Source organism: Apaloderma vittatum, unplaced genomic scaffold (assembly GCF_000703405.1).
Source record: "Apaloderma vittatum isolate BGI_N311 unplaced genomic scaffold, ASM70340v1 scaffold13865, whole genome shotgun sequence".
Classification (NCBI taxonomy): domain Eukaryota; kingdom Metazoa; phylum Chordata; class Aves; order Trogoniformes; family Trogonidae; genus Apaloderma; species Apaloderma vittatum.
Genome location: NW_009718890.1, coordinates 36,867 through 51,175, shown reverse-complemented (window position 1 = coordinate 51,175; position 14,309 = coordinate 36,867). Strand labels below are relative to the sequence as shown.

Here is a 14,309-nt window from a genome sequence, read left to right as displayed (position 1 = left end):
GGATTCAAAGGACAGCAGCCAGACACTGTGATGTGTTTTATTAGCTCCCAGATGTGCAGGTGAGGTGAATCTTCGGGAAATGAGTTTCGCTGCCACGGATTTTCTAACATCACTCAAGGTCTCAAATAAAATCTTCTAATAGAACAAAAGGCTGTCACAGAATTTTAAAGTCGTCTTTGGCAAAGCATCTTTTTTGCACCTGTTAGTTTCTTACACAGAAATAAAAATGCACAACATCTTTGATGATATTTGCCCAGCCGAAAACAGAAGGTTGGCTGCTGAGTCTGTATATACCCACATCAATTATAGCCGGCTGAGCCTCTGTAGGCATCTCCCTGGATGCCTTCAGGTGTAGGTGATCCAGAACCTGGAGATGCTTTGTCAGCCTGTACAAAATAGCATTCGGGTGTTACGTCCTGGATTGCAGCATGCCAAAGTAATATTGCTCAAAGAGTGAAATTGTTCAAGCCAGAACTAGAAGTCACCACCCAACAGCAGCCTTCTTCACCCCTCTTTTTGAGGGGAAATGGATTTAAATTGCTCCACGGAAGGTTCAGTTTGGATATTAGGAAGAATTTCTATACTGAAAGGGTTGTCAGCCATTGGAACGGGCTGCCCAGGGAGGGAGTTGAGTCACCATCCCTAGTGGTGTTTAAGAGACGGGTGGATGTTGCGCTGGGGAGAATCGTTTAGTAGGTTGATAGGGCTGGGATGAAGGCAGGACTTGATGATCTTCTAGGTCTCTTTCAGCTGATAGGGTTCTATGATTCTATGAGTCGCTGCCTAAATCAAGACATACCAATGTGGCTGGCTTCTCTGGGCAATGGTGAGCATCCACTGGTATCTGGAGGAGATCAGCCAAGGCACCACTTCTGGGCCATGGGAAACTCTAGAGTGACAGAAGAGAAGAGGATGGGTCATGACATGAAGGTTAAATTTGAGACCACTGTAGGAAAAAGCCGTGCAGGGAATAGAGCAACACAGCCTTCGTTCCGTGAGGATATGGTGAAAGTTGCCTCTGCTTCCCACAAAGAGGACTTTGTAGAGGAGCACTAAGGAGAGGCTGCAGATGGCGAAAGGCAATGGGATGAGACATTGCCACAGTGCAGGCAAGCTGGGGAAAGCGGATTATAATATCCTCAAGGAAATACTTGAGAGTGGTGGTATAAGAGAGTCTCTTCTCTCATAGAAAGTTTATGATAAATACAGAGGGGAGCATTAACTACTATACAAAGGTAAGAGAAAAGGTGGAGTGAGGTTAATGGTGGGACTGAGCACACCGAATGACAAGATAAACTGAGACCTGTTCCTAGAGAAAACGTGCTTTTGCCAGACTTGAGGGGAATGACGAGCGCTAAGAATAAAGGCTGGGGTGAGAGCGGAGCCTGATCCCCTGCCAGCACCAGCTCCTTTGCAAGCATGTGGGCAGGAGCAGCTGTAAGCTGGGTCCCCTCCTTAGCACCAGGGCAGTCTGAGCCCTCGTCAGGTGTTAAACACACTGGGAAGGAGGTTTTGCATTTAAAAACGTTCAAGAGGAGCAAGGTGGAGCAGGCAGCGCGAGCGACCAGTAGTTATTCACATGGCATAGCAGGGACTGATGAGAAGCTCTGAGCAGCGGAGGGTCTGTAGGCAGTGGAGGGGGAGGACTGGAAAAAGGGGGAAAATTGTGTCACTGCAGAAGATAAGAAAATAAGAGACTTGAAGAGGAGTTTTGCTTTGCCCACCAGACAATTGAAAATAGATCAAAAGAAGAACCCAAAGGGTTCGTTGGAGCTGACAGCTCCTAAGGAAGAAAGTGGGGCAAATTTCATACATTTCAACATTTTAAAATAATTTTCGTTTTGCCTGGGAAGTAGAGGGGACGCAAACAAAGGAAGACCGGATTCTGATATCGCTGTTACTGAGTGAGGCAGATTTGAGACTACTGCACTGAAATCAGAATCTGGCCCTGAAGGAGTCAGTGGAGCTCCCTACAGTGAGAAACAAGTGAATTCTGAGTTATGGGATGAAAGGCAGAGAAAGAAGGAAAGGTCTTTTATGAGGAAGACCAAAAGATTATTGTTTTGCTGTCTCAACAGCTGTGGGGAAACATGGTGAAGATTCCGGATAAATTCCTTTTAAAGACTTACCTGAGCTGAATTTGCTTTAGCCTGAACATGACACACAGACTAGTGCTGGTCAGCTGGCTTATGGTCCCGTGCTAACCCACAGGTACAGAAATGGACTTTAATCCTTTTAGGTCCTGAGCACTTTCTGAAAACAAGACTTACCCTGGCAAACCCACTGCTGGTACCCTAGGTACTAGCAGTGCTCTTCATCAAATCCACATTCAGGGTGAAACAAAAATGCCAACTGTCTTATGGACAAGTATTTCCCGGACTGGCAGGACACATGGGATGTCAGACAGCATCTGTCTCAAAAACAACCTAGGCTTTGAAGTTTCCAGCTTCAAGAGGCTCTCACAACAGCCAAACTTTTCTGAAAGGCAGACACCCAATAAATGTGTATTTAACCTCCCAGGGCTTCTTCCTCTGCTGGCTCCATCCTCCGTGGTGATGCAGGCAGTGTTACAGCAGCAGTGTTGGGTAGCAAATTCACATGGGGTGTGTTTTGCACAGGACCTGCATCAATACTTCATGATTTCTTTTATAACGACAGCATTAAACATCCCCTGGCAGAGGCTCACGGGATCTGCTCTCATTCAGCTAAGCTAAGGACAGGCTTGTGAAACTCTCAGCAAACAGCAGGAGACAAATAATCAGACTCAGGACAATTTAACATAGAAAGTGCTAGGTTACAGAAAAAGAGCTAAGGCAGTTCCTTGTGGCCTGTGTGGAGAGCTCGGTACCATAATAGTCACTGTTTGGCCATCAGCACCACAAAGCAGGTTTTGAAAGTAAAAGGAGCTGCACCACCCCTTCCTCTTTTGGAGGGCTATTTTATGAGAGGAACGAAGAGAAAAGAAAGTTAACTTGGCAGCTCCATTCACTGTTGTGTGTCAATCCAGTGAGACAGGGGAGTTGTACTGGTGGAAAATCAAAGAAATGAACACAGCACCCAGATCGACTCTGTGCTGTACATTTTGCGGAGAGGAACATTTTTTGGCATGTCTGATCTCCTTTGCTCAGTGTTGCTCAAATCACGCAGCAAAGGATTTCAGGAGTTGTCAGCAGAGAAATCTTCCTAAGGAAAAAAAATACAGAACTCTTTCTCTTCTCCCCTGGCAGAGTCCAGCGCTGACACACTCTCACTCCCTATAAATAGAGGTTCTCCACTGTTGTCCCAGGGAGGTGCAAAGCCGTGCCATTAAGGAAACCCAGTCCCACGATGGGATGGGCTCTGTGTTCAGGCAACTTGTGCCACCACAGCCCCACTCTGCATGTCACGCTTTTCGTGTTGTCTGTGATGTTATCTGTCAGTCAGTCTTCTCTGGGCTGATATATTCAGAAAACTTGTCGTCTGAACATTCAGATATTCAAGTATTGCAGTAAATCAAGCTGGTTGGCTCTGGAACCAAAGCACAGCGTTTAATCACAGAATAGATGCAACAAGCGGAGCCACTAGGCCAAATTTCCCATGGTTCCTTCCTAACTGCCTTATTTTTCATATACAGTCAGCTCCCTGCAACTTATACTGCCTGTATCTGCAAGCACTTACAGTCCAGTGATCTTGAAAGTCATTTCCTTCCATGTCTTCAAGCGATCCCAGAAGACCCACATTTGCTAGAAAGAAATCATCGGGTTAGTGGTGTTTGAGGCCGGACAGTGCTGGGGTGTATTTACCTGCTTGCAGGTACTTGCTGTAGCCAGGCAACCACTTCTGCAGCTGACATTCATAGCCCTCGCTCCATCACTCTAACCACCCCAGTGTACCCACCCTGCTGATCTCTATTAATAGCGCGCACGTGTGTGCACTAAGTATCTGTAGCTGCTCAAGAGCTACAAGAATGTGGCATGCTGGCAGGGGAGAGCTTGATCCAAGGAGGTCGCAAACGTCTGGTGCCCTGTGAGAAAACAAGAAAGGTTTCTCAACTAAGTCTCAAAACCAATGTTTTATTGCATCGTCCCACCAACAAGGGTTGGTGAGAGGGCTGGAAGATGAAATAGTTAACTGAGCTATCACTCTGCAGAAGTTGTTGGTGGAGAAGGAGGCAGCAGCTCGACCCATCTATCCTCATGTGTCTCCCACTGCTATCAGATATCGCCTCCCATAAGCTTGTGCTCGGAGCACGGAGACGAGAATTGCTATTGACAGAAGTACCCCGCAGACAAGGTCCTCTGCTGCAAAGCTGCTAGCGTCTTGCGTGGTGGAAAACTATTTTAAATGACAACAGAACGCTAATGTTATGGAAAGATCTTGTTGTATATAGTTTTCAGGATTAGTGGGAGGAGAAAACAAAAGTACAGCCTGCCTTGACAAATATTGTCGGACATTTCAGTGCTCTATCTTCCGGTGCTGATTTGGGCAAACACTTCCAGGGCATCAGGGAATGTTGTCATTGATAAAGGCTAACCATGGGAAATGGCCGTTTCAAAGCCATGGCCAACAACAACGTGACCATGTAATGCATGGCCACCCACAAAGTTAATAAGCATTTGCATCCTACAGCATTAACCATCGCTCTCAGTCGTCCAAAAATAAAACCCCAGTGAACAATTCTGCAGTGGTACAGGCAGGATTATTAAAGCATTATTTGAGAAAGAGCAAGGAGAAGGTAGCATGTCATCAGAATTTGGCATCACTAGTTTGATTTACTGTTGAAGACTCTTTGTATTTTGAGATCACAAACCCCAAAACAAAGCTTAATCTTCACTTCAGCACCACAGTTCCCTCCCTTATCACATTATCTGAGTACATCACACTCTAATTATAGTTATCTGAACAACACTTAGTGAGATTGGGAAGTACTAACCTTGTCAGAGAAGCCCTTGAACACAGAGTAAAACTGAGTCAGAAACAATTTTTAGTTTTTAAATGCCAGCTAAGTACACTGCAACTGGTGGGAAAAAAAGTGTTCTTACACCATCAGCAACACTTCAGAAAATTTGCCTCTTCATTATCATTAACCCAGATCCTGAAGTCCTGGCTCAAAATTCAAAACAAAGTTGTTATTATTATGAGGGAAAAATGCATTATAATATTTATATTTCTAAAAGCATCATTTAAAACATACCAGTAATCATTCAAAGAAAGAAGTAATACTTGGAGCATCTCAGTGGGATATTATGTTTTACTCTCAAGAGGTATCCAGAAGTGCTTCTCAGTGTTTTAGTATCTGTTAGGCAGTGATTGCATTTTATTTATCTCTCTCTAGTGGATACAGAAGTAGAAGCTAAATATTCCGTCTTCCTCTCCAAAGTATATAAGGGACTGTATCCTCATACTCAAGGAGAAGAAGAAAAGTCTCTCTTCCACTTCACACCTGGGTGTGGAGAACAGCCCATGGGTGTCCTACTACGCATGGCCACGTCTGTCTACTCATCTCTTCAGGGCATCCTCTGCGAAGCCTTTGAGAAGAGCTTCAGGGACTTCAAGCCTTGTGCAGCTGTTGTAGGACAGTTGTCACCACATTTAACCAAGGTGTTTTCTTTTCTGTTACCTCCTCCATTTCATGGCTTTTGTTCTTTTGCATTGTTCCATGCTAGGGCATGGAACCAGGTATTTCACCAAATCTCAGTTTTGTTTTGGTTTTGTGCTTAAGCGTAAGTCAGGCTCTGCTGTCGTGCATTTAAAGCTGGCCATGGCTTCAGCAGCTTCACCCAGCTGGTTTTCGTTTTTTCCCAAATCTGAGTTTCAAAGTCCATCATTGTGAAAAAGAGGTTTTGTTACATTTCCTAACAAGACTTTGGATTAAAGGACTGTGGATTAAAAGGGCCCTCAATGCCCTGTAGATAACCAGAGTTCTTGATACCAACTTCAAGCCTCACTGAGAGTTTAATAAGCTGCTGCTGAGTTATATGACACTTGTTAAGTTTATGGAAAAAAATTATCCCGTCTGCTGCGGTTATTTGCTATCAAATACCATAGGTGGTTGAGAGGACCCTGAACCATCATAGATATATGATCTGAACTACAAAAAAAATACTATGAAGAATATTTTATATTCCCAGGCTTTGATACAGGTCCAAATTTTACAGTCATTTGCCATTTCTATGAAAAGTTGGCCAGAATGACCAATCTCAGTATTCCTAAAAGGAAATAGAAAGGAACTCACAAAGTCATCTAGAATTTTCTGTTTCGGCTAATTATCCTCTTTTTTTTCACTTCTGCTAGACTTGCTAATACCTTTTTGAGTGAAAAGCTCCAGCTATAAGCACCAGGAAATGAAATGAAATGAAAGAGGAAAAGTCCAGACACTGGCAACACCACCCATCCCGTGCTGCTGACGTGTTTCAGCCCAGTGGTGGAAGCGGTGGCCCCACCTCAGAGAAAGTTCTGCTGAGGACCCCATTTCATTCAGAAGTTTAAGAACATGATGTCATTCCACAGAGGCCAAACCCCTCCATCCGTCCGTCAGTGCTGCAAACACAAGAGGCTTGGGGAACGTTTCCGTCTTGCAGACTTCTTGTCTCTCCACTGAGTTTCTGGCAGTGGGACAGTTACGTGGGCTGTCACCCGCACCCGTGCTCTGTGAGGGTGCAAGTGCACAGAGCAGCCGCTGGTGAACCGAGCTCTCTCCTTCATGCAACTGCCTGTTTGCACAGAAGCTGGGAACTCGGTTACCGCTGATACTTTACTTTTGTACTGGATGAATTCACAGAGCTACACTGAAAGGTATTGGAGAAGGACACACAGACTGAGATGGCCCCACCTATGCACACACAAGCACAGTCACTGCAAAGCCGATTTCCATGGGAGAACTGCAAAGCCAATTTCCAAGGGAAATTAGGGTGGGAAGATTATTTAGATTTTGTTTTTCCTTAATGAATAGGAGAGGATAAAAACTATACTCTGAACGTATTTCCTCTAAATTGGCACACCATAATGAAAAGACTCAAAGAAATGACCATCCAGTCTCAGAGGCCCTGTTATGCTGGGAGTGATTTACTTTCATTGCGTAAACTGCTGTACAAATGAGCACTGGGATCTTTAAAATCTGAATTATGGATTGCTTTGCTGGAGAGCCATCAGGAGCAAGGAACCAGCTGATGGCAAAGAGAGGGATGCGTGAGCAAACATGCTCAACAGGAGCAGTCCCCACTGAGGTGCTCTCGTCCCCTGGCAGGCAGGACAGGTGTGTCACTTCCAGATGTGACACGAGCCACTTGCTTCTTGTTCACAGCCTTTGAAGTGCTGTGCAGAGAGAGCCTGAGCCGTTACCGCAGTTAGAGTAGATACATCATTTACTGGAAGAATTAAATGCGCTGTAGTAGCAAACCTGCAGTTGACACTCACAGGGTGCAATTGAAATCCTCTGGATTAGTAATTCTTTTGAGATCTTTGTAATCATTGGTAATAGGTAGTGAAATAAATCCACATTTATATCCTACAGACTGCAGCTGTGCTTCTGTTAAAGTAGTATTAACTGATGGGTTTTAAATCCTTCTGCCAGCTCGAACTGTAAGCACCGAAACTCCTGTGCAGAGGATAACTCATCCTGGGTGATGTATGCTCCTGAGCACGAAAGCTCTGGTTAATGAATAATGAAAGCGCGGAGGCAGATTCACACCACGGGGCTTCGCTCCTGCAGTCAGCTCTCGGGGGAGAGGTCCCTGTGCAGCTCGCGGTGCAACCGCGGTCACAGCCACGCGGCTGCAGCTAAAGCTGGCTAACCATGATAGAAATTAATCCAAAATACTAACGTAAAGCTTGACCCAGGTGGACAAAGGGATGAACTTCATCTTGTTCAGTCGAGCGAGGGGTTTGTGGGGCCAGCTCTGGTGATGTTCCTTCAGGTACCAGGAGCGCTCGCTCACATCCTGACTTACTGCACAGGTTCCCAGTTAACTGAACAAATAAACTGTTAAAAGCTGAGCCAACCTTGAGGGGGTCATATGGGTTTAAATTGCACCAGGAGGAGATTTATGGACTTGTTTTCCAAGCCTAGAGAGTAATTGAAGAGGCCTCAGACAGTCCAACATTTCCCCCGACTTTATTGGGGACGGGAGGGCTGGTGGGCACTGGATCGGGACTGGGCTTTGCTACAGAGCCCCAGCCATGGAGCAGGGACACAGAGTGACAGTCCCTCTAGGAACAGAAAGAAGCTTTGCAAACGCGGTGTGCTTGTAAGATAAGTATGGTGCTGATAAAGTAAAGCACAGGGAGATTAAAAAAATAAAGGGAACTATATTAGTAGCAGACTGATGAAATCCCGGGAATCCTGGCTCTCTCTTCCTTCACCTAGGCTTCAGATGAATCTGCCCAGAATTTGTGACCTTAGAGATGGTTTCTTGATGGCATCAAAAAAAAAAAACCCAACTTGGTGACCAGCTGGTCTGCTGCAGGAGGATAATTTAGTTATTCAGCCTGGGAGGAAAAGGAAATTAAGTGAAGGTGACAGAAGTGCGTTTACTTGGTTCTATTCCTCATGTGTTATGTTTGCTTTGTTTTCATTTAGGAATCTACAAAGGACATTGCTTCCGAATCAACCACTTCCCTGAGGACAATGACTACGACCATGACAGCTCAGAATACCTTCTCCGTAAGTAAGAAGTACTACCTGACACCTAGGATTAACAGACATAACCAGAGGTACTTTCCTGGGTTTCAGTTCGGTAGAATTCAACCCAAGACTTGACTCATTGCAAGAGACTGGCCCAAACTGGGTGGCACAGAGCAGTGATGACCTGTGCCCAGTTCACACTGCAGCTGACACTACCATGACCCTTGGGGACCCCAATTTGAAGAGTTTCCTTCAGCCAGGGGGTGCTCACGATGGTGCTGCCAATTCTCTAAACATTATGTGGAAAATTTTCAGAAGACTTACAGCTATCATTCCTAGATTAGCGAGAGTGTTTTACAAAGGGAGTATTTATCTGATTAGCGGATCAGAACAGGTTGGAGGAGCCTATTAGGAAGCTTTTCCTGATGCTTAAACCCAAGCAAGCCTCATCCTTTGCAGCTGCTGGGCCACCTCCTCCTGCAGTGAAATTACTGCACGGGAGAAAGGAAGCTGAAATTTCAGCAAAAGCTCAGCACGAACATGGGCTATGGCTTTGCTGCATGGACAGTCGGCCATTGCTGCTCCATGCTGGTGTGTAACTCACCACAGAAGTAATTTCATCCACCAGCCTGGTGCTTGAAATAAGGCTGAGGGGTTTTGTCTCCTCCGGATGACCCTTCGCTTGGCTGATAGGCAATCTTGGTGCCTGAGCGTGAAATTTCACAAATCCTACAAAGTTTGAGTTAGATTTCCCCTTCCCCAGAGGACACCTCACCTAGTTATTCCTTTTGAACACAAGAGCTGCCCAGCCAAGCTGAAAGCAATGCCCTTTACCAGAGAAAGAAACTGCAGTTCACAAGGTGTTGGGAAAGCTTCAGGGAGCAATGAAGGACGCTGCTGGCTGATACGCCCAGCAAGGCAAAACACCACAATTACACTACTATTAATTACCTGAAACACCACTTAAGGAACCACTCTGCCCTTCTGCTCCCTTCTGGGAAACAACTCCTTGTTGCTAAGACAAGAAGAAAAAAAAAAAAAAACCTTCCAAAAAGTACGCTTTGCCAGAAAACCCAGATTTTTTTTTTTTTTTCATCTTTGCTCTTGTCAATTTAGATCAGTCATAGAGCTTGGGTGACGTGATTTCAGCGCTCAGGCGAAGGCAGGCTAGCAGAGTGTGAGCACAGCTGCATTTATCTTTCATATAAAGCTTTGGAACTAATGTTAAATTGATGCCAAGTCAGCTTTAGGAAAGAAACATCATTAGTAAAAGGACCGTAAAGGAAAAAGGAATTAAGTAGCATCTTGATAAAAGCATATTATGCCTCCTTTATTTGGAGCAAAGGGAGAACGGGAAAACCAGTCTACAACTCCACAGTGATACGAGCTTGGTAAATGGTTTGTAAGTGTGCTTGTGATGGGTGTTCCTAAAAGCTGTTTTCAAAAGTGACTAAGTACAGACCTTAAACACAAGTTGGTGCAACCCTTGGTGTCTTCTGCACAACACCTGCTACCCGGTGGAGGAGAGCTCACCGTCCTCTGGTAACAGGACTCCTCTGCTTTAACTTTTATAAGAAAAACTGCAGCTCCACTTAAAATGCATATGGTTGATTTAGAGATTACTGAAAGGTTATGTACTTAAATCCAGAAGAGATGAGCTCATACGTGTATGTAATATGGACCAGATCATTGTCTAAGACAGGAGGATATTTGCATCCTGTTTCAAAGGAGACATGAGAACTTCTGTCCCATTTTTGTCCTCCATGCAACACTTCTGCAATCTGCCCTCTCCGTGCCATTCCCCCTGCTTTTTAGCCGATTTTTTTGGCACAAGTTTCTCAGACAGCCATGTTGGGGGTAACTCTTATTTTTCCCATCTGGCTTAGACGCAGGCAGCAGCACCGTGTGCAGCTTGTGCTCCGTGAAGAGCAGCACGAGGCACCGCAGCCTGCTCAGTCTTAACAGAGGCTTCAGACAAACGTAAGCATTAAGGTGCTAGCAGAATCTAGCCCTAGTTCAAACTGAAATCAGCAAAAGAAACCAACTGATTCTAAGAGACTTTATTCCAAGGTGAGGGTGGGAGCAAGGAGTTTGGAGTTTACCCTTTGGCATTCAGGCTGCTCCCCGCCAAATCAAGAGAGCAACAGCCACAGGGACAACCAACACGTGCTCTGGCTTCCTCCTCTCCTCCGTTTCTGCATTTCTGACAGACACCGAGCTGTGCCAGACCAGCATTGCACAAAGCACAGGCACTTTTTCCTTCACAGAAGAGGGAATTTCATCCTCGTGAGGATGTCAAGGCATCGCTGTGGTGTGGAAGCACACAAAGGCGGGGAGTCGGGACCCCGTTTTGGGGCCAGGTCTACGCTTCCGTGCGCTTCTTCCCCGCATGCTATAGCATCTCCCTGTTTTTTCAAAGCCATTTCCTTGGCTCCTGCTTTTTAGAGGAGAATAAAAGCAGGAGGAGAGCGCGGGGGCTCGCAGCCCCGTGGGGAGGAGCAGCACGGCACGCCGCGGCGTGTCACCGCGGGAGGTGTCACAAGGCATAGCCGTGCAGAGCAGCCGATGCGAACAGACAGGATGGTAAACAAGGAGAGGGGGAAAAAAAAAAAGCAGGGGAGAAAGCAAAAAGCAGATCGCCTTAATTTTTTCTGATGTGCTGTCATTTTATTACCAGTATCAGGAGACATATGTAAATTCTACATGGTACCTATGAGCTTCCTTTTAAGTTTCAGAGCTAAAAGTACACTTTGTAGGAAATAATATACTGTAGAGTTTTAAGAGGAAGAGCACACTGTGTTTGTTTCTCTTCACATTAATTACCTACTGTTAAAAAATTGTCTCTGGAGATTAACAGGTTGGATGGGGCTTTGAACAACCTGATCTAGTGGGAGATGTCCCTACCCATGGCAGGGGGTTGGAATCAGATGGTCTTTAAGGTCCCTTCCAAACCAAGCCATTCCATTCCATGACTCTGTAATTCTATGATCAATTGCTACAAGTAGAACAACCCACCCCCTGGATTTGGCATGTCTGGCAAGTTCCTTCTGATGCTATCGCTGAAACATTTTAGGAATGCTCTTTGAATTAACTGAAATTGTTATAAACATCATGACCATAAAACATAGGAAAAAAGAACCAGAAAGGGTGAGCCACAGAAGATTCTAAGCCCATGCTGCTCTTGTACAGGACACTGACAGACAGGCAGTGCTTTGGGGTGCCTTCATGTCCAGCAGCACAGAGACTGGCGGTGAATCTTCTTCTAACAGTTGACTCCAGAAAACTGACCCAAAAGCCGAAGCACTTTTACTTCGTGCCACACGCGTGGGGATACGCCCAGGACAACAGAACAGGCTCTCAGCGGGCTTTGATTAGAAACCTTACACCCTCGTCACTTGGATTTGCCAATTATTGCAAGACATCATCTGAATAGTAAAGGATCCAGCTGAATTGGGGTTAGATCCCGTTAGAAAATGCTCCATCTGTAAAGGACACGTGGAGCGAAGCTGCCAGCTTTGGTGGGAGACAGACTTTTCTCGCTGTTGCAGATCGATACCGGCATCAGCTTCCTGGGCAGGGATTGGTTTTTTTGGTTTGCATTCACACCATCCTAATGCCAGGGCTCGCAGGGGCTTTGCAGCACACACAAAAGCCATGCTGGTATCAAATGCCCAGTCCTGTCCCTCTTGTAAGTCAGTGGGAATTTTGCCACCAGTTACCAGGGGAATCGTTAGGAAGCGATTCACTGAACTGGGAACGCCACGGCCATCAAAAGCGAAATGAGAAGGCATCCGCTGTAGCATCTGGCCATTTCTCCTCAGGATACAGGCGCCGCTTGCCACGCGTGTCAGCCGGGGAGATGGCACCCGGGAGAGCCCGCGTCCCTCGTGGCCCTGCGTCAGCAGCTTGGCCCAGATGGCTGCTCTCTCCTCTCCCAACACTCAGCCCCCTGGGGGTGCCCGTGCCCTCCCCCTGTGCCGTGGGGTTTGCACCCCTTTGTGCCAGCAGCCTCTGACCCTGCTCCTGGGGCAGCCCCTCGCCCGCTCACCCTGCCGGGACTCCCCCCAGCATTCAGCACTTTCTCTCCCCTTCTTCAGAAAAATCTTCTCTCTATAACAGTAAAGCTCAATTCCTCGCTCTGCCTTTCAGGAACACGTACCAGCTTCTGCCCCTTTGGTTTTTACAATGCAGACATCTTTCTTTTGACGATTGTTTATTTCTTTCTCAGCCCTTTTTTCCCTCCCTGCTTCTTCCCCTTCAATCGCTGCTTAGTCTTGTAGTGACCCCGACTTTGAAAGCTAGCTTGAAATGGTGTTTTAAATTTTTTTTTCAGGGATTTTATAGCCCCTGCTGGTGAATGGACAGAAGCAGACAGAATTTTAAATGACTGTACTTAGCTGTCAGGAAACTAAAAACAAACATCTGAGACACACTTGTTAAAATTTTTTCCTTAGAAATCTGAAAGGTTTCAATGTCCTTAATATTCAACAAAAAGAAGAAGGGGTTATTAACTATGCCCATTTGGCAACACAGATGCTGCAGACATCCAGAGCTGAAATCGCTCACCTCGCACAGGCACCAAGGAACAGATCTGCTGCTTGAGCCATCCCCAGACGTTGGAGGGTTCGTAGCCAGCTCATGAATTTTTCACTGCCGCTCCCTGCGTGATGCTGGGTCTTGCCGTCACTTACCTCATGCTTTGCCAGAAATGTTCTGTACACTGTTGCATCAGATAATGGCGATAACGCTGGATTTTCTAGGAGAAAGCTCAAAAGATTTACTCAGTGTAGAGAGTTTCTGTGCCACGTTAGCCACCTTGGCTCCCAAAAACTTGCCCAGAAATGCCGAATCAGTGAAAATTCCAGCAAAAGCCAGGGGTTTAGAGACTTCATAATCTCCACATTTGCACCTGAGGAGGCATCTGAAATGATTACTGTCTGCCTGGGTTTTCTACCTGTCTCCCCTCCAGGCATCGTCCGTGCCTCCAGCGTGTTCCCCATCCTAAGCACAATATTGCTGTTGCTGGGAGGACTCTGTGTCGGAGCGGGAAGGATTTACAACAGCAAAAACAACATTATTCTCAGCGCTGGGATTCTCTTTGTTGCAGCAGGTATGTTCTCCTTAAATTGAATCCTTAAAAAGTGCTGCCTTTTTAAAACTGGAAAGGACTGGGGAGAAGCGGTTCTCTCCCGGTCCCCTTTCCTGGATCAAGGGCACTAGAAACATCACATCAGGAAAATTTCTTGAGACAAAAATACGGTTTTGAAGCTCCACAAGCAGTATATTCTAGAAAAGCTTTTAGTTCTCCCGAAAAAGGGAAGCTAAAGTCAGTAACAAGCAGGTTTTACATTACTTAAAATGTGTTAAACATCAGTTGAATCAGGCAGTTCTTACATCCAGGGCTTTTTTCCTTTCTTTTATATGATGGCAGAAAAACTCACCCATGATAGGTGAGCCCGTTTTTCACACTAGAAACATCTGAGAGAGTCAGCCACATTGTTAATGGCTTTCCCTGAAGCTCAGATTAAGCGTGCTGCATGCAGTTGAAAATTCAGCAAGGTGGAAGAGAACTCATCTTGATCAAGGTGAACAGCCATAGCCCTGAGCTCAGAATGTATTTTTATTACTATTCTGAATGTTAGAATCCCACTAACAGTATTAGCGACCTCCCGTTCGCTACTGCTTTTCCACCGTGGCAATGAAGAGA

At 45.8% G+C, this 14,309-nt stretch overlaps 1 protein-coding gene across 1 annotated transcript in view; it reads left to right on the top strand.

Annotated features, from left to right (window-relative positions):
• Positions 1 to 8,557: 8,557 nt before the first annotated feature.
• CACNG4 (calcium channel, voltage-dependent, gamma subunit 4) overlaps positions 8,558 to 14,309 on the top strand; it is a gene marked incomplete at its 5' end in the record, with an annotated part of 6,981 nt that continues 1,229 nt past the window's right edge. Inside the window, 2 exons of the mRNA XM_009870433.1 lie at positions 8,558 to 8,641; positions 13,572 to 13,712. Coding sequence (XP_009868735.1) covers positions 8,558 to 8,641; positions 13,572 to 13,712 — 225 coding nt within the window. The remainder of the gene's footprint in view (positions 8,642 to 13,571; positions 13,713 to 14,309) is intronic.